General features: G+C 36.6%; 1 protein-coding gene across 2 annotated transcripts in view; it reads right to left on the bottom strand.

Annotated features, from left to right (window-relative positions):
* Positions 1-4,500: 4,500 nt before the first annotated feature.
* LOC150079597 (protein TANC2-like) overlaps positions 4,501-18,601 on the bottom strand; it is a 63,481-nt gene continuing 49,380 nt past the window's right edge. For both annotated transcript variants that reach the window (XM_090383758.1, XM_090383759.1), the window contains exons 17-26: positions 17,214-17,450; positions 16,622-16,801; positions 15,881-16,208; positions 15,602-15,777; positions 14,124-14,256; positions 10,270-10,361; positions 9,913-10,059; positions 9,577-9,677; positions 8,708-8,884; positions 4,501-5,245 (exon numbers count right to left, since the gene is read on the bottom strand). In XM_090383758.1, coding sequence (XP_090239884.1) covers positions 5,122-5,245; positions 8,708-8,884; positions 9,577-9,677; positions 9,913-10,059; positions 10,270-10,361; positions 14,124-14,256; positions 15,602-15,777; positions 15,881-16,208; positions 16,622-16,801; positions 17,214-17,450 — 1,695 coding nt within the window. In that variant the 3' untranslated portion in view covers positions 4,501-5,121. The remainder of the gene's footprint in view (positions 5,246-8,707; positions 8,885-9,576; positions 9,678-9,912; positions 10,060-10,269; positions 10,362-14,123; positions 14,257-15,601; positions 15,778-15,880; positions 16,209-16,621; positions 16,802-17,213; positions 17,451-18,601) is intronic.

The following is an 18,601-nucleotide window of genomic DNA, read 5'->3' as shown; positions in this document are numbered from 1 at the left end:
ATAACGCTACAATATTCAAAATCAGAGATAAAAAACACCACTTTTCTTTAAATTATTCTTTATTGTTAACACAATAAATGCACCAGCCACACCTGAGTTACAATGAGCGATCTTCTACATGATTTTTTATTCATTAAGGGCGTTATTTACCGTACAACTTATTTGCCCTCTAATGTTGTAAAAATGTTATAATCAGGATTATGAAAACTTGCTGAACATGAATCATGAGCATTTCTTTGATCTCCTAAAATGTTTTATGGTAATGATTAAAGATCTGGTCTTTGGTTGGTTGGAATGGATTTGATAATTATTTCGACTATACGAGGGACTACAGAACCTGTGAAAAATAACAGCGGGTAATGGTAGATTACTTTTCAGCGTAAATATGCGATAGGATAGAGTAGACAACAGTTCCGAGGAACTACAGTTCTGCCTAGAAGTCAAGTTCAGTTTGACCAGCAGGGAAATAAGTGAAGACCAAATCAAGATGTCGTGATGAAATGCAATCAGTGGAGTTGAAGAGTCAGTAAAGTGTGGAGTCATGCAAATGATGTTATTCCAACTTAATGAGCCAATCTGATGAAAATGAGCTCCGATGGAGTTAGTAAGCTGATCGTAAAGAAAACCAGAACGCAAATCAATCCATGCACTAACTTTGTTTAGTAAGTAAACATGCATACACTCCCACAGCCGTGCTCAAGAATTCATTGATGTTAAGTTGAAATTCATTTTAGACAGTTCGAATGAAGTCGCTGATTACACCAATTTACGAAATAAGAAATTTATATTCTTATCAAACCCCTCCCCTCATTTTTTCCCATTTAAATCTTATTTCGTAATAAATAAATATTTTTTTCAATTAATTTCAATTGCATTCTTAAACACAGCCATATAAGTTTCTATAACTAGTACTTTACCTCAACGTGTTTATATGAATTGCATAAAACCAACTGCAAAAACGTACTGAAATATTTGTCAAAATATTTTATGTAGTCCATGTATTTCCCCAAACGGATCGCATGACACATTGCACGAAATTTCAAAGTGACGATCTCGCATGAGCATGCCTTCTCATCAAGCAGAAAAACGATGTTCCAGTGAAAACACTGGCGTAGTGTCATCCAATAGTTTTCTTCAATTCGTTTGAAGTCACCTCATAAATTATCCATTCATTTACCATTGAGCATCGGATGATTTTACATAGTTAGAAAGTAAATTATGTAAATTATATCGCGAGCTATAAACTTTATTAAAAAAAGTCTCTCGTTTACTTCACTTTTCAGTAAATCGATAAATCTGTTTTTTAAATATTGAAAAAATTCGAAAATTACGTGGTTTACTGTAAACAAAAAGTTCTAGTCTCTTCCTAATTAACATATCTATTGTGCAAGTATCCGTATATTGTATACGGTAGTACTATTATTTCTATTTATCTGTATATACGTATTTATGTATGGTCATCATAGAGAGGAATACGCGAACAGCTCTTGAAAATCAAAAAATGGAGTTCATAATACTCGTATCTATAAACTAAAGGTTAAGACTTCGTTTCGCAATTTCACCAAACAAGAAATTAAATTGAATTCATCCAACCTTCACTAATATGAATTAGCCTAGTCATTTTAAAACAAATGGATTTATCACTTTTACAAGTTTTGTTTTTACTTTCATCCTGCCTCCCAAAAAATCCTGAATTTTTGAAATAATAATAATTCGTAATGGTATTTTAATAGTTGAATCTTTTTTTTCTTTTTAAGAAATGCCCGAATTTAATATTTTTTTCATACCACCGTCATTAAGTTTTATAACCCCCTCACGTAACTTCAATTTTATGTTAATTTTGAAAGGAATGAAGGTGTTTATCCGTTAAGCTCGCTCAATCACCTTTGCTACCGCCACAGATCATGGTTCAGAGAAAATTAAAAAACGCTTTTCTGTAAGAAAACGATGAAACACATTTTCCTTGATAGAAAACTCTCCAACTTAGTTCGATATAAAACGAGTCCTCTTCAGCATCGTAGATGACAGTAATTTTAATCTCGCAAACATTAGTTCTTCGAAGTAACGATCTTCGGCTTCCAAAGAATGGAACCTGAATATCTTACTAATATTGGAATTTGCAAATATGCTTTGATTAATTTATCGATTATATGTAAGAGAATATTGCATACGTCGTCGGAGTGGTGTGACGAGCTTTCTCTTGAGTTTTTTGGAGAAAACGATTACGTAAGCAACTTTTATTTTCTTTCTTTCTTTCTTTCTTTTTTTTTTTTTTTTTTGTAAAAACCGGGAGTGGAGATTGGTGGCTTAGTAAGTCATGTGATTATATTATACCAGCGTCGTTATATACACCACCGAGGTATCCTACACAGAAAGGAATTATACAGTTCTTATTAACTGATTTTTTAAGGATATACCTTAAAGGAAATACAGTGGAAAAACGAAGAAATTTCGTTTGAAATGTTAAATGAATGGAAAAAAGATACCCACATTACGAACAAGGCGTAAGTTTAAAGACAATCACGATATTGTTTTATAAATATTAAATCTTCGATATTTGCAGCTATACACTGTCCATATAAGCTAATGTCAGGTGAACGCATAAATTTATAATACGAAATTATTTTTTACAACGCTGTTATATTTTATGCTGCGAATCATAGGCACTAAGATCCCTCGAAACGCGCTAGCATCCGTCCAAGTCCAAAGCTATAAAAGCCATTGCCTAGTTATCCTGGAAGGATTTAACGGACTCCAACTTAATCGCTAAAGATTAAGTTGGAGTCCTCTAAAGCCTTTTGTCCTAGCTTATTAAGCGAGATTCGCCAGACAGAACTCGTTTAAGTTGGGGGGAAAAAAATTAAGTTGTAGCGGAAGTCGCAATCCATCTATACCACCAGACCTTCACTGCATTCTTTTGTACGCTTCGTTTTATTTGTTCGGTAAATTTAATGAATTTGCGCAACTTTTAATTTTACTAATTTTAATTAACCTACAGCAAAGGAATAACTACAAATTCTGCCGCCAGGTTTTGAGCGGGACCCCTCTGCTCTTTAAGAATCGTACCAACTGTAGCCTTCCGGCGGTGGCAACGTAGTACAGTAGTTACAACCTGACCTAGTTGCCCCAAGAAACGTTTTTATCGATCTGAATAGAACGACCCTATACATTTTTGAAAAATTAATGTGGTTCCTGAATATATGTATATACAAAAGCTAAACATAAAAAGCAAACAATAACCAGGCAGTACAATGCAAGTTATTTAGGGGTTTACAATGCCCGAACCCGCAATTTTTCAGGGAACCCGGCCAAGACCTTAATATTAGCAACTGTTAAGTAATTAAATTCGTTTTTCATAATCGCCAAAAAAAAATCTATAAACTTAATAATATTTATTTTATTAATTTTTTATCGTATTGAACTATTATACGGATATGCGGTCACGCATCCACAAACACGTGTGCAAAGACATGGGGGCGGGACTGTTATGCACTTTGCACCCGAGGCCCGCATTAGCTCTCGACTTTCCTGTGGAAGAGCTATACTGTTTTTATAATCTGGATAAGGATCTTGATCTTCCCAGCAATTAAACATCGGTTTTTCCAACAGCTTTGCAGTTTTTGTTATTATTCTCGGTTACGTATTAGTCGTGCATGGATGAAACAAGAAAACAAACAAATGAAGGTTTAACGTTATTTTTTAACGTCGTTATATCGGAAAATACTGGACAAGTACAAATTATGGAATATAGGAAAATATGAAACATGGGAAAATACAGAACAAATACGAAATCAAATTCCAACAGCTTAAACAACCTACAATTTACTTTAAAATGAATTATTGTTATGTTATTTAATGAGAAACATGCGAACTATAAGCCTTGATGGTGCTTTAAGCATACGCTAGATGATAATTTAATAGATTATGACCAATAAGCTCTTAAAAACTATTATAGACTCCTATCTGACAATAACTAATAAATTATTTGTACTCGTACATAACATTACAGATAATTGTACTTTATTGGTGATAAATTACTGAGTATTGCGATATTTGCTTTTATTTCATAACTAATAACTTCTAGACATTTGCTAGATTTGTACTGTTTTTAAAAACAATTTTAGCAAGCGAACAAAATGACATTAATAGCAACATTATGGTTTGTTTCAGTGTATACGAAAACCGAGCAAAGAAATCAATTTCTTTCTTCTCGTTGCGCCACCTGGTTTTTCGTTTCTCTCTCTCTCTCTCTTCAGAATTATTTGAAAATGTTCACTCGCTTTAAAATAATTATTTTAAATTTCAAAAAAATTGTCGTAATTGAATTCAAGCAAGGAAAAAAATAAAAATATTGGGGAAATAATATTTACGCGTGAAATATTAATGGGCATTTTTTGTTTAGAAATATTATAATTTTTAAAAGCATTTCTAAATTAGAAAATAAAAGTAATTTGATTTTGGAATACCACGATGTTATAACTCATTGAAGTTTTTTTTTTTTTTTTTTTTTTTACTGTTAATGTCTTAAGTTAACAGCAGCGACCACGACTCCTTTAAAATCATAACATGTCGTCAAAGCTCACGTGTATCTTAATTCATTAGTCTGATGTTAAGACTGTATGGGTACTTCATGGTTATTTTTTTGGATTATATAAAAACAGTTTCAAATAAATATTTAAAACCGAATTATATTAAATACTCAAGTTATGCAAAGTAACGTGTCTGACAAGGATACGAAAAGTTTGTACTGTCATTCGACTAATCAATTCTCGTTACATTTCAAGTTGGAAGAACGATTAAAATGCCCTCCTGTAGAAGAATACGAAATACGGTAACAGCCACTAATAGAAATACAAAAATATAGCAACGGTGCTAAATAAGAATCGGAACCCGATGGAGTAAGTCTTCTGGAAAAATCCTGAGTGGTCACAAGTATTTTCTTGAGAAATTAGTCCCGTAGTTGAAAACAACTCATCCACTTTCACTTCGTCGTCTGAGATTCCGGGTTGAACCCTTCCTGACCGTAGGTTCTCGCATGTGGGCCAATCAGTGTGGCCACACGTTGGAAGGTGGTGAGTCATTATCCCTGAAATACAAATATTACATTGACTAGATTTGGAATTACACAATGCTACCGACGGAGATCGGTTCCACCAGTTCTTTGGGTCGCGTGATTGTAGAATACTGAACAGGCCTGGATATGCTGGTTGGTCGAGAATCATTTCCCTGATTACAATCGGTTTTACTGGAAAGACAAAAGTTACATCGGTCAGTAGACTCGTGTCAACAATATGAATGTATTGCATTAATCACTACATTATTATTAAAATGAATGTATTACATACAGTGAATTAGTCAAAATAGTTAACTGAAAAATACGAAGTGGCTGTAATAGTTTTCCATGGCACAAATAAATAAATAAATAAATTGTAATTCATTACGAGAACAAAGAATTGCGAACCATTCGTTTTATATCGTGCATCCGTGTTAATGATTTTTATATTTTTAACGTCAAGTTCATGTTAAGGGTTGCTGATCGGTTAAAAAATTTGTCATGTTAGGGGGGAACCCGCGGACAATGTGTATTATGTCTATAAATTGCGTGTTTTACTGGTCGGTTTGTCTAATTTGTTAGAAATAAAATCAGACTTTCTAGAAGAACAAAACCTTGATATTCTCGCTTGGAACCAACTAATTCAGCCATGCAGTGAAAAAGCCCATAAAAGTTCCTCGCATTATTTCAGAGGATTCGAACCCGTGCCTTTTACATCTGGTGTGGGGAGAACAGTGATTATATCGACTCTGCTACTAGCGAGGAACGGCTTTGCTGATCGGCTAGTGCCTTTCCTAATGAACAGTCAACTAGTCCCCCTGTCGTGCACAAATATTTTCTTGAGAAATTAGTCCCATAGTTGAAAAAAAAAAACTCCTCCACTTTCACTTCGTCGTGGGACGCCTCCGTAGCCAGGTGGGCAGGAGCAGCAGTGCGTGGCACACGCTTCTTGATTAGACCGGGGTTCGAGCCCGTGACCACCAAATACGGAGGAGGATGCGAAAAGGTCAGGGAATGACCACCGCATATTCCCGGAGCAATATGGTTTTAGTTGCTAATTCTCCTAAAAACCAAATAACAAACAACAACAAACAACTTCGTCGTCTCTGAACCCTTCCTGACCGTAGGTTTTCGCATGTGGGCCAATCAGTGTGGCACACAAATTGGAATTGGTTGATTAATACAAAACGTTAATACTACCAGTATACTCCGACAACCGAGTACTGGCGGTATGACCATAACATCTAGAATAGAGGAAATGCGATCCCTACATATGGTACGGTGAGAACCCACAAGGCCTTACGACCAAATTTACCTTGCGAAAGGAAAGTAACCTCTCCAGGGAAAGTCCCGAATTACTCGAAAAACTCTCGAGAAGGAAAACACAACTGCTTTAAATGGAACAGATCTGGCCAATGGAAACAGGCCGCTCTTTGGAAAATAAAATAATCCCTATCTGGAATGTTCGTGGATTCATCCACAAAATGAAATAATAAAAACATTGAACTGAAAAAAAGAGACGTATAGATATAATTGCAATATCTAGACTAAAAAGAAAAGGAAACGATTTCAGATCATCGACAATTACATTATGATTTACTCAGGGGTATCAGAGGACAACTGGGTTTATTAGGAGTGGTAGTAGTGATCACGACACAATAGCAATGCATAAAACAGTACATTATCTTGGATTTATACAGAATAATTAGAATAAATTAATCAATAAAATTTTTAATAATTTTGTAATATATGCACTAGCAGAGGGAAGAGATCAGAAGAAAGAATTCTATGAACTCTTTCGAGATTTCCTGAACAAAACGAACAAAAAACGGTGGCTATAACCTTGATGGATAACTTTATTGTAAGTTGGAAACGATCCGGTTCCAGGATGCGCTGGAACAAGGAGAAGCAATCAACAACAATGAAACATTATTTAAAGATTTCTGCTTTTCCAACAACTACCAATACTCTCTTTGCACACATGTTGCAATAGCAGTAGGGTTTTTAGGAGCATCTACGACTAAAGCCATATTACCCCGTATATACTGTCTGCAAACTGCGTGTCCTCTGAGGTCAATTTTCTGTTTGCTGGACGAAAAACCAGAGTTTCCGGGAAAAAAAAAAAAAAAAAAAAACATGCTGTCCTCGCCTGAGACTGACTAACTCAGCCACATTGTGAGAAAGGCCCCTAAAAATTCCTCACCTCATTGATAGGACTCGAACTCAGGTCTTTTCTACCCGGTGTGGGGAGGACAGCGATCCTACCAATCGTGCTACCCTTGTGGGTAGCATGAAATGAAACTGACAGAGGCCATATTTCAGTAGCAAGTAGAGCAGAATTTACAAAATATGATTTAGAAAATAAGAGAGAGTAGAAAATTTACTTTTTCGAAGAGAAAAGTATCAGAAACCTATATATCAACCATAAATACTGATTGGAAAATATAAGAGGCCCAATTAAGAGGCAACAGATGAAAGTTTGGGATTTAAATAAAAAAAAAAATAAATAAAATTTAGTCACGAACATGGTAATACGAAATAAAATTTTAATTGATAGAAAAAAAAAGCATTTAGAATTCACTAACAGAGCAGAAACACTAATGTTTAACAGAATATACGAAATTACTAGCTCAATTTAGAAAACTTTCGAGAGAAACACGTACAGAAATTTCGAATAAAATGTCAAATTATTAGAACATGATATAACTAGGTCACAAAGAAAGGGTGCCAAAGATTGAAACAATTTCAAGATGTGGGAAACTTAAGCGTTTCCAAAAGAGAATTGCAAATACATTACGAATTGTTATGAAACGAAGAATACCAAACAGGAAATAAATTATATCAGGAAATTGGCTTTCCTATATCTATCAAAGCATACCTTCCACATATACTGGAAAGCCGATTAATATGGGAAGGCGTTATGCAAGGAGTACTACTTAATACGGTATTTTTCCTTTTTTTTCTTTAAAAGGTATTCGTAATTTTATAAGTCGCTTTATTGCGTAGATCACAGAAAAGAAGTCGCCTTTACCATCATGAAATGATGAAAAACACCTACTTTGCTCAGCTTACAAGAAATACGTGACAAAGAATGGGAATAGCTGTAAGACCAAATGCCCTAAGCAAGACACCATAAGATGCAACCCATGAAACCCTCCAGTCAGTGCCTGTCACGAATGGTTCCGACCTGTTTCATGTGGTTTGACTTAGATGTCAAATGCTAATGCCTACTTGGTGTCCACGTGAGAATCTATGCACGAGAGCCCAGTATCAGCGTGACAGTATTCATTGTCACACAGTTTGGTAAATAATGCCCTGGTTCGAAAGAGCACCGTGGAACTAAAATCAACAGAAGGTCATGTTTGGGACGTGTTGGAGTAGCAAATAAAGGTCACGCTGCAAAATTCCAGACTTCTGGGAATTAATCGGACGATACTTGGATAATTACGACAAAATTGGACCACAAATCGTTCTCGAGAATGCATCTGCAGGGTTGCTGTGATCTTTAAAGTCAGTGAAGACAACGCAAATTTTGTTTTTTTGAAAACATTGGTTCAATTTTCTTCGTGTCCTGTTCGAAATCGGTATAACGTAAAGATAAAAAAAAATTACTCTAAGGTTTTAGTTAAACAAAACAAAAAGATTAATAAATACCCTTTGCAACTAAAAGTTGACATTTTCACTTCATTCTTCGTGGTCAGCGTGTCTTTCGTATCTTTAATTCCCGCTTCGATATCCGATTTTACAGTTAATAGAAGGTTCCTTAGTTCATCGTTAGAGGGCGCAAGTCGAAGTGCTTCCCTGATATCGAAGAGCGCTTCTGTATGATAACTGGAAAAAAAAGAAAAATATATGTTAAAAAAAATTATTCGTTATGCATTTTCATACATCCAACGTGTCGTTGTGCTTTGACAAGCTCTTTCAATTCATATACATATAACTCAAATAAGATGTAACCTTTACTTTTTATTTTCAAGTTAATTAATAAATATAGCAAATAAAATAAGATTACACCAATAAGTGAATAAAAATGGTTGTCCCAGCAATACGCATAAATATTCCTACTACTTGGAGTTAAAACCTGGCAGTAGTGGCGCGGCATCTCGCAAGTGCCCTCTCGTTAACTGTTATTCAATAATTAAAATTCTAAATTTTTTTTCTGCTTTCCTAAGTACAGTCAAACTTTTAATGCGATACTTTTTGAAATGGGTTTCTTACGCTTTTCGTATAAAAATTGGGCGTGAGAACCTATCAGGTTCCCCGATACCATTTAAAGGCATGTGAAAAATAACTACGCATTTGACTCCACTTTGAGGTTCAGTAATAATGCGAAACAGTTCCCCCAACAACCCACGCAGTGAGGTTAAAAGTCCAGATGTTGAAGAGCGAAGTCCTTGCTATGACGTCACAGATGGTCATTTTCGAAAACTTCGTTTTACACTTCACTTCCCCCTCATTTATTTAGAGAATTTCACGTTGCGCTCATTAAAGCTATTATAAAAGCATGCTAAAAGTATTCTTACCCAGCGTCTTTCCTGGCGCGTGCACTGGCGTAGTGGGCTTCAAAGGATTCCGACTTAATCTTCAGGGCGTTGTCAGCTGCCTGGATTGCGCCATCAAAGTCCTGCAGGAAACACGCGCGATGTATTATGTATAGCGTTAATCAACGAACACAATGCACCGATTGGTAGGAGAAAATAATTAACACTTCGTGAGATTTATTGATTAGTTAGCTTAGTTATCAGAGAGAGAGAAAGTAAAAAGTATGATATATACAAACATCGTTACGATCAATCCTACCATATAAAATTATATCAAATTTCATAATGGTATTTGGAGTTCGTATCAACAACACTCACCTGAAGTTTTCTTTTTCCTCTCGATAACCCTAGATGGAGCTGGAACTTAATATTACGAAACCTTTGGCTCTGTTCTCCTTGATCTACGTTAGGAAATTTCTTCAGCGCATACTGGTACCGGTAGATGGCGTCCTGAAGCCGACCTTTCTAAAAAAGGGAAGAAGAAGAAGAAGATTATGTCAATAAACTGAAGGACAGCCATGATGAACACGTACAATTCTTGTTCGGCACCAATAAGAAACGATCAACTTTATCGTTCCAGTACAATTATAATGACTTAAAAATTGAAATAATAATTATTTTTTCTTATTTGAAAAGTAACCCACAAAGAAAAAGCTAAGAATATTCTTCACTAACCTTATACAAGAGATTGCCATCACTAAGAAGTTTTTTAAGGAGGAGCATCTGTACTAGTGGCTTCCCTTCTGCCATTAACCAAGTCCGTGGACCTAAGTAGAATTAAATTTTTTTTTTCTAAATTAGATTTCTCTTTAACTGAAACTTGCTTTAATTAAACTTCGACCAATTTAGAGATAATTATTGAGACAAATTTGTAAATTAATTAAAAGGTTATTATTTTTATCAAGAATGCTTCTAATCCACTTAAAACGAGCCCATTAAAAAAAACCCAAAGCTAACTTAAATAATTCAAAGTAAAAATTCTCTGAATTGATTTATAAATAAAATCAGCGAAAGTAAAGCTCTTGATTAGATCAGCAGATTGTAGGAATAACTGAAACGTGGTGCCATCACTACGAAGAGTACGATAAAAGTTTCTTATCTCTTTGGGCAACTTGTGAGCAAGAGCGAGTTCATCATTATAGAGGAGTTTAATTTCCCTCTTACAGATTGGAAATCGCGGTCATGCTGTACACAAATTTCAACACGAAAGAGGAAGCACGAGGGGATAAAATATCCTTGACTCGGTTCTTACCAAGCAGTAAAATAATGACAGTCCAGGAAAAGATAGCGGGGAGTGATCATAATGTCATGAAATGAGTAGTATCCAAGCAAATTTCGATGGTCAAAGGAAAAAGTCAGAGCTTTAACTACAAAAAGGGGGAGACTACGGTGGACTCCGGTATTTGAGTGTTATTAACTGGAATTATTACTATATACTTTGATAATTATGCATTATGGGATATCCTGGAGACTAAAAACACATTCGTTTCAGTTGTTGAGAAGAACCCTTCGAGACTTATTGACAATGCAGCCGAAATGGAGTTGGAGTTGAATTTTGCAGCTATCTTTACTATTGTACCAACGAAATTACTACTATAACAAAACAACTATAAAACCTTATGTAATAACGATAGACAAATCTTATGAAGTTTACCTTCGGAAAATGTGTTGTGGTATGGTGGACTAAATTCCTACAAAGATCACCAAGGTAGAGAGTTAAGCAAGATACTGGGTAGAACTGAATAGGCACTTTTTGACGATGGGAATGATGGGAGTACTTTTTTATGTGAAAACATCTATGGCGGCACCTAACAATGGAATGTAACGGAAATGACGTCACATCCCAAATTACGCTAAATAAGTAACTAACGTTGATTTTATGATTGTGACGTCTTACTATTCTATAAATGAATTTCGTTAACCTCTTCCAAGCCAAAAGGATGTTTTCACATAAAAAAGGAATGACAACGAAGATCTTCACACCATTTTTCTGGACATGAAATCTGCTTTCGACTCAGTCCAAATAACACCCCTTCTTGCCTTACTTGAGAGATTCTACGGGATATCCGGAAATATGCTCGAGATCCTCAATAATTTGCTATCTAGGAGAATGCTTCACTTCAAAGGCGATGGCATTACAGTCACTAAAAGCGTCGAAGTAGGGATCCCACAAGGTGGTTTTCTCTCAGCCTTGCTATTAGCAGCAATATCCGTTCCACTAGTGGATCAAATTCCAGCTTTCCTATCGTATGCTGATGATATTGTTTGCTACTTGCCATGCAAACGCCACGTCGGGGATTCGCAAGAAAGACAAACCTCCTCTGAATCTGTAAACAGCTACCTAAATACATTCTGTAAGTATGCCAAATTTTTTGGCCTGTCAGTCAATCCAGAGAAGTCAAACTATCTCATCTTTACGCCAAGTCGGATGACTTCTACTGATACTGCATCTTCTCTACTTCCGGAATTGGCAGGAAACGTCCTGACTCCCACAGACAGTGTCAAATTCCTAGGAGTAATCCTCGATGCCAATCTCACCTATAAAAAACAAATCCAAGCTCAGCATTCCAAAGCCCTGAGAGCGTTCTGGGGAATGAAAATTGATCTGTGCAAAACGCACAATAAGCAAATAATCAAAAAATACCTCGCAACTTACTTCTGTAGTGTACTCTCCTATGCCGTGGAAGTTTGGTCGGCGGCACCACCCATCGGCCTCAGGAAACTATGGGGCCTCGAATTCTGGGTGCTGAAGTGGGTCAACTTGTGGTCGCAACATATCTACACAACATCTAAATCTACTCTCTGCTGCAACCTGCAATATACGCCCATAGTCCACAGAGCCTGTGTGCTAAAAATAAAATCATTCCTTCATATCTGTGCTCAGCTAAGCAGGTGGAACACGGTTGGTTGGCGTTTGGCAGGCAGACATCTCCGTAGTACCCCCTCCTTGTTCTCAAGGCTCCAGTGGTTACAGAATTTCAAGAGACACTTCCCTAATGTGACTCTGGACACTCTCAACTCGCTCAACATCGACATCGACCTGTGGACTATAGACAAGGCATATCGCGATGGCATCTTGTCCTGCCTTGCTGTTTGTAAGGGACATTTATATAAGTGCCGATCTTAGTTAGCCGATGTCATTTCATGTTCTGCTCAACTTGTAGTCCTTTTTCGGTGTAATTACTTATTCATTTTTACATTTTGATTATCATCTTTGCTTTTATATATTAATTATTATTATTATTTTTTTTTTCTATTATAAAACAAAATCACTTGTATAAACAACGAATTGTAAGATTCCTCTGGCTTTCTGTGTAAGGAATCACTATTGTATAAAATTTATGTTAATAAAGAATCTTATTATTATTATAAAACATCTTTCGTGCGTACAGGGTACACACGCTTTTATTTATTTTTTTTCTTTCTATTCGGAATGATGCCTAATATGTTCGTTTCCTTACATCGTATGTCATTTTAATACTACTAATAATAAGTTAAAATTATTTCTGAATTACTGCAAAGAATTTAGTCAAAAGATAAAATATCATCTCTTAACTTTTAAAATGAGATTCACGGAATTATACTGACTTTATTAGCACGCGCAACTTTTAATTTATATCTGTGGGGTTAAAGTATACGTACACTAAAATCCCGTTACATCAAACTTCTCAGGGGGTGCACAAACCGTTCTAAAGAATTACCGTCAGATATAATTTAAAGAGAATCATTTCTTCAAATTAATTCTACTGCATTTTTTTCGAATATAGAAATAGTAATTTCCGGTGTTTATTTTGCTTTCATATTTATCTTAAAATCAATAAATAAATAAAATTACTACAAGAGTATACGTAGATAAAGATTTCATACGGTTCAGGGCGTATCCTTTCGAAAGCATATTTTATTTATAAGAAATACAACGCATTAAGAACTACAGTACAGAAGATACAACTTATTGTTACTTTTTACATTTTAATATAATAATTTTTCTTTGTAACGTTTAACTCCCCCCCCCCCCACATTAATACAAAAATTCCACTTTGGCGCAATCAAAATTGAAATGTTCAGATTCCACCAACGAATTCGATATCTAATTTTCTGCCTATTCAGTGAACTTCTTTACGAGAATATTTCTAGAGGAAATACGAGAGCTCTTTTGTTATGGTTGCATATCTGCTTCTCTTTTATACTTTTTCTTCACTGGAACATTTTTTATTTCTTTTTTTTTTTAAAAAAAGAGAAAAGTAACCACCGATATCCAAATTCATTATACTATAATTTTTTAACATTTTTCTCTCTCTTTAGGCAATGTTACAGTGTAACATTGCCTAAAGAGAGAGAAAGAAAGAGAACATAACCAAAAAATGTACGAAGCGTGGAAGAGGATGCGATACCGAATTCTTTTGCCACATCTTTTAAAGCGGCCATTTTTTTTTTCCTGCGAGTGATTGCTTCTATAGCCGTATTAACAACACGGACTACACTTTGCCATTAATAAAATTTCAATGTTTTTATAAAAGTGGCATACACACCAAGTTTCGCCCCTCTCCTTAAGAACCTCGTCACTATAACGGCATTTCCACATTCTATGGCTTGATCCAGAGGTCGCAAGCATTTGTGGTCCTCGTGTTCCGTACTGGCCCCATTGTCCAGAAGCAGCTGAACCTACAAAAGAAAAGGAAAGGGATAAGCATATTGAAGAAACTAAATTTTTAAAGTAGAAAGATTTTTAAAAAACTGCCACTTTTTAAAATTTTGTAATTTTTAATGCAGATAATAATATGATCGAATATTAGAATTATAAATCGGGATGGCTGGGTTTACAACCGTCAATTTTCATACCATGGCCGAGCTAGTCGATCTCGGGCAAGATAGCAAAGGTCTTCCCCCAACCCGTTTTTTTTTTTTTTTGTTGTTGTTTTCTTGACAAATTTACCAGTCAATTTACATACGTACGTAATAAATGATGGTGCACGAATACTTGCTTGGATAACCCGAAATGGAAAATGTTCGTTTGTAGCTGCTTTCTATTCAAGTACAGCAATCAAAATATTTAAGTTTGCAGGATTACTATCTTGTTGGAAATTGGAAGGTATTGAATGAACGGCGAGGGACAGCATTATCCAGGATCGCTCCTTCTGCAAAATCCACCCACCCACAAATGCCATTACTTCACTATCATACCACAGAAAAGAAGAACAAATATGGGGGCGGGGAGGTGTAGTCCTTTTCAAGCTGTTTTCCAAAATGACGCTATTGTTTCATATGATGAAAACAGCGCATATCGAGATCAGCAATTTGTTTTTAAATAGACGATGACACACTCGTTTTTAATTAATTAACTGCTCACCTCAAATACAATAATGTCAAAACCGGACAACGATCATTTGAACCTGTTTGATGTCCAGTTGGCTTCCGGTTACGTATACGATGTTCCAGACAGAGTTCTTCGAAATGTTGAGAACTCCTCGTATGCTAAGTCCTACCCCTTTGGCATCCCGCGTTCCTTCGTGGGCAGTACAGTCGGTAAGATCTCCGTCCTCCCCACACCGGGTGGAAAAGACTTGAGTTCGAGTCCCGTCGATGACGCGAGGAATTTTATGGGCCTTTTTCACAACGTGGCTAAGTTAGTCGGTCTCAGGCGAGGGCACATGGCTTTTTCTCCTATAAATTCGGGTTTTCGTCCAGCAAAACAGAAAATTGACCTCAGAACACACCAGAAGCAATTTACAGACAATATACACGGAGCAACATGGTCTTAGTCGCCGATGCTCCTAAAATCCAGCAACCACCAACCATTGGCATCCCGCTGGATGTATACCTATGCGCTTTCCCCCTCTTCGCTATTTTCATAACTAACAATTTTCATAAAATATACTTATTCATAAGTATCCCAATTCCTCTCGTAACTATGTATTATCATAAAATTTTACGCACAAATGAAGAAAGCTCTCCAAGAACGGATAAACTCGCTGTAAGTCGTAGAAACCTTTGAATGGAAGATGCTCACCAGTTGTAAGTCTCCGTGGCTGACGGCCATGTGCAATGCTGTCTTCCCCTGTCGGTCCGTCATATTGATGTCAGCACCGTGGTCAAGAATACACTGGACTATCTGCAACTGACCTTTGACACAAGCCCAACGGAGGGCAGTTCTACCTTCCTTATCCTTCGCGGACAGAGAGCTACCTGAAATCGAGAAGACACAGCTTTAAACATTATTTAAACAAATATTTATTTAAATACATAAACATTATCACCACACACGCTCGAATTTTGTGTGCCGCAATACCTTTTTCGATCAGTAACTCCGAGATACCCAAATGACCCTCTCCGGCGGCTAACATCAGCGGAGTTCGACCCTCGGAATCCGTTTGCTCAAGTTCTGCATTATGATTGAACAACAGCTGCACCACTTCCCAGTGATTACCAACAACGGCACATGCCAGCGGAGATTCTCCTTTCACATTGCACACCGCTACAGAAGCACCGCACTGGAGAAGCGTTTTACAAAGATCCGGGTGGCCGGAGTGCGAAGCGGCAGTTAATGGCGTGTGCCCGCTAGCGCTGTCCCATTTGTCAATATTCACGGTACCCAGGCTTAACAAAAGCTCGCACACCTACAAATAAACAAAGAATGACGTCAATTTTAAATTTTTTGTGGCAAATTCATAAATCGAATTTTGGATCGTACAGTTGCGAGCTTTGAATCAAAGAGCAACTTTTGTGAACCAAAATTAAAGGTCACATTTTTGTAATTTTTGATCCAAAGACATATTAGGAGAGCAGTTCGAAGTGCACCGCGCCTCTTAAGTAAATTCCAATTGATGGAAACCTCATCGGGGTGCTTACTTATCACAGAGGTTTTCTGTGATGGCATCGAGCCGGCCCTGGAACACACTTATACGATCCAAAATTATATTAATTTTAACAAATTAAGCGTTGAATTTTATAAGGTCATATAAGCAGTGAAGAAACGAGCAAAAACTTCGTCGAATCCTTCATCAGAGGTCGCAGAAGAGTAACCACTCACCGACAAGTGACCTCCAACTGCCGCAGCAACTAAGGCCTCCTGGACAGCCTCATCCTTACTTTTCCGCATTTGATTCGCGACAGGCCAGTCGCACTGCATGAAATAATTGACCACTTCGTGATGACCTCTGGAAGCTGCCCACACGAGAGCACAACGTCCACTATTGTCTTTCAGATTGACCTGAAAGAGAAATAATAAATATAATTCGATAGAGCACGAGGATCAAAATTAAGCGATAGAAAATTCGATTTTTTTCAAAATTTACGTATTTTAATATTCATATAAAATACAGCGTCCAGTTGTTAGTTCTATTTTCTCAATAGATGGCAGCACGGTTCGAAGCGATTTCTGCTGAAAACAATATAGTATAGCGACTAGCTATTATTTTATAGCAAATTCTAAAATGATTTTGGAAGATGTTTAGGACACAAAGTGTTAACATAATACAAATAAGAATATTAAGGAAAATCTTCATATTTTTCACTAATTTTAATTGTTATTAATTTTATTCGACGTTGATATATTTATTTCTAGATCAATTATTCCTCGCGCAAGTTCGGTGTTTACCTTGAGCAGAGAAACGAGTACTTACGGTAGCACCACCGGTCGATAAAATCTTAACAATTTCCAGATGTCCTTGTTCGCACGCTAAAGTAAGCGCCGTCTTCCCGGAGTCATTGATAGCATCGCAGTCGGCTCCAAAATCGAGTAACATCGACACCATTGCCGTAAACCCACAGTGGGCTGCCACAGATAGCAGGGGGGCATTATCCAACTGATCAGTTCGGAAGTTAGCATCCGCACCGGCGAGTAGAAGTAATCGATTAACCTTTGGGGGTTTAAAAAAAGTGGTATAAGTTCGAGTGAAATGCAAATATTCGACAATATTTTTGACTCGCGTATTAAATAATATACAGGGTTATTCATTTATCACGCAACTCATCGGTCAATAGGAGGTGACTATGGCAACAGAGCCCGTGACGTTATGGACGTGTAAGATATTTTTAGACATGTCGCGGAAGAATGACAGTTTCATTGTAACAGCGATGGCATTTTAGGCGCATTACAGCATTTATTAGTGCGGTGCGTAACATGGGTTTTTCGAGAACGACTGTTTATTTTGAACCATTACCTCGCATTCAAAAAACAATTAGTTAAGAATGAGAACTTCATTTGCGTCATTAATGAGCATATTCTTAGTAGGGTTGCCACGAACACACTGTGAAGAATGGATGCATGCCTAGAACTAGGCAGGCATTTCCGGCACATGCTTTAACGCTTTTAATCAAATTATGCATTTGCTACGAAACAAAAAAAAAATGTTTTATTACAAAGCGAGTTGCATTTTAATTGGATAACCCTGCATTATAACTTCTTTGCAGTACACATTTGTAATGCCGGTAGGTGTTCTTTTTAAATATAAGTAACAACACAATGCCTCACAAAACCTCCTGACATATTAGGAGAGGCATCTAAATTCCAGGAATATCCTGTAACTTTCCAAAATACCTTAATCTTGTATGATAAGCGCCAAAGCAACTAAGGCTATGTGGCAACAATATTGCGTTTGTAAACTGTGTGTATTCTGTAGTCGATTTGACTGTTTGCTGGACGAAAAAAACAAGTTCTCGGAAGAGCAAAACCACGCAACCTTCTCTTGAGAATGAATAATCAGCCACATTGTGAAACAAACCCATAAAACTTTCTAGCATCGTTGACAGGATTCGAATAGGATCCTCTTCAACCTGTGTGGGGAGGACGGTGATTATATTCACTGTGCTAACTGCGAGGGCAAAACACTTTATAAGTTTTTCCTCTGTTCTTGCACCTGAAAACATATGCAATTCTTCATGTATTCCTTACTCCAAATGTCAATACGTAATCAGGATTTCAAAGTAAACCTCATTATAACGAATATTTCATAGTAAATGTTCGTTGTAACGAGGATTAAAAGAATCTTCGAAATATGTATCACTATAA

Source organism: Mastigoproctus giganteus, chromosome 10 (assembly GCF_048544385.1).
Source record: "Mastigoproctus giganteus isolate SK-2022 chromosome 10, ASM4854438v1, whole genome shotgun sequence".
NCBI lineage: Eukaryota > Metazoa > Arthropoda > Arachnida > Uropygi > Thelyphonidae > Mastigoproctus > Mastigoproctus giganteus.
The sequence above is the reverse complement of the archived record's forward strand: the minus strand, read 5'-3'. Positions and strand labels throughout refer to the sequence as shown.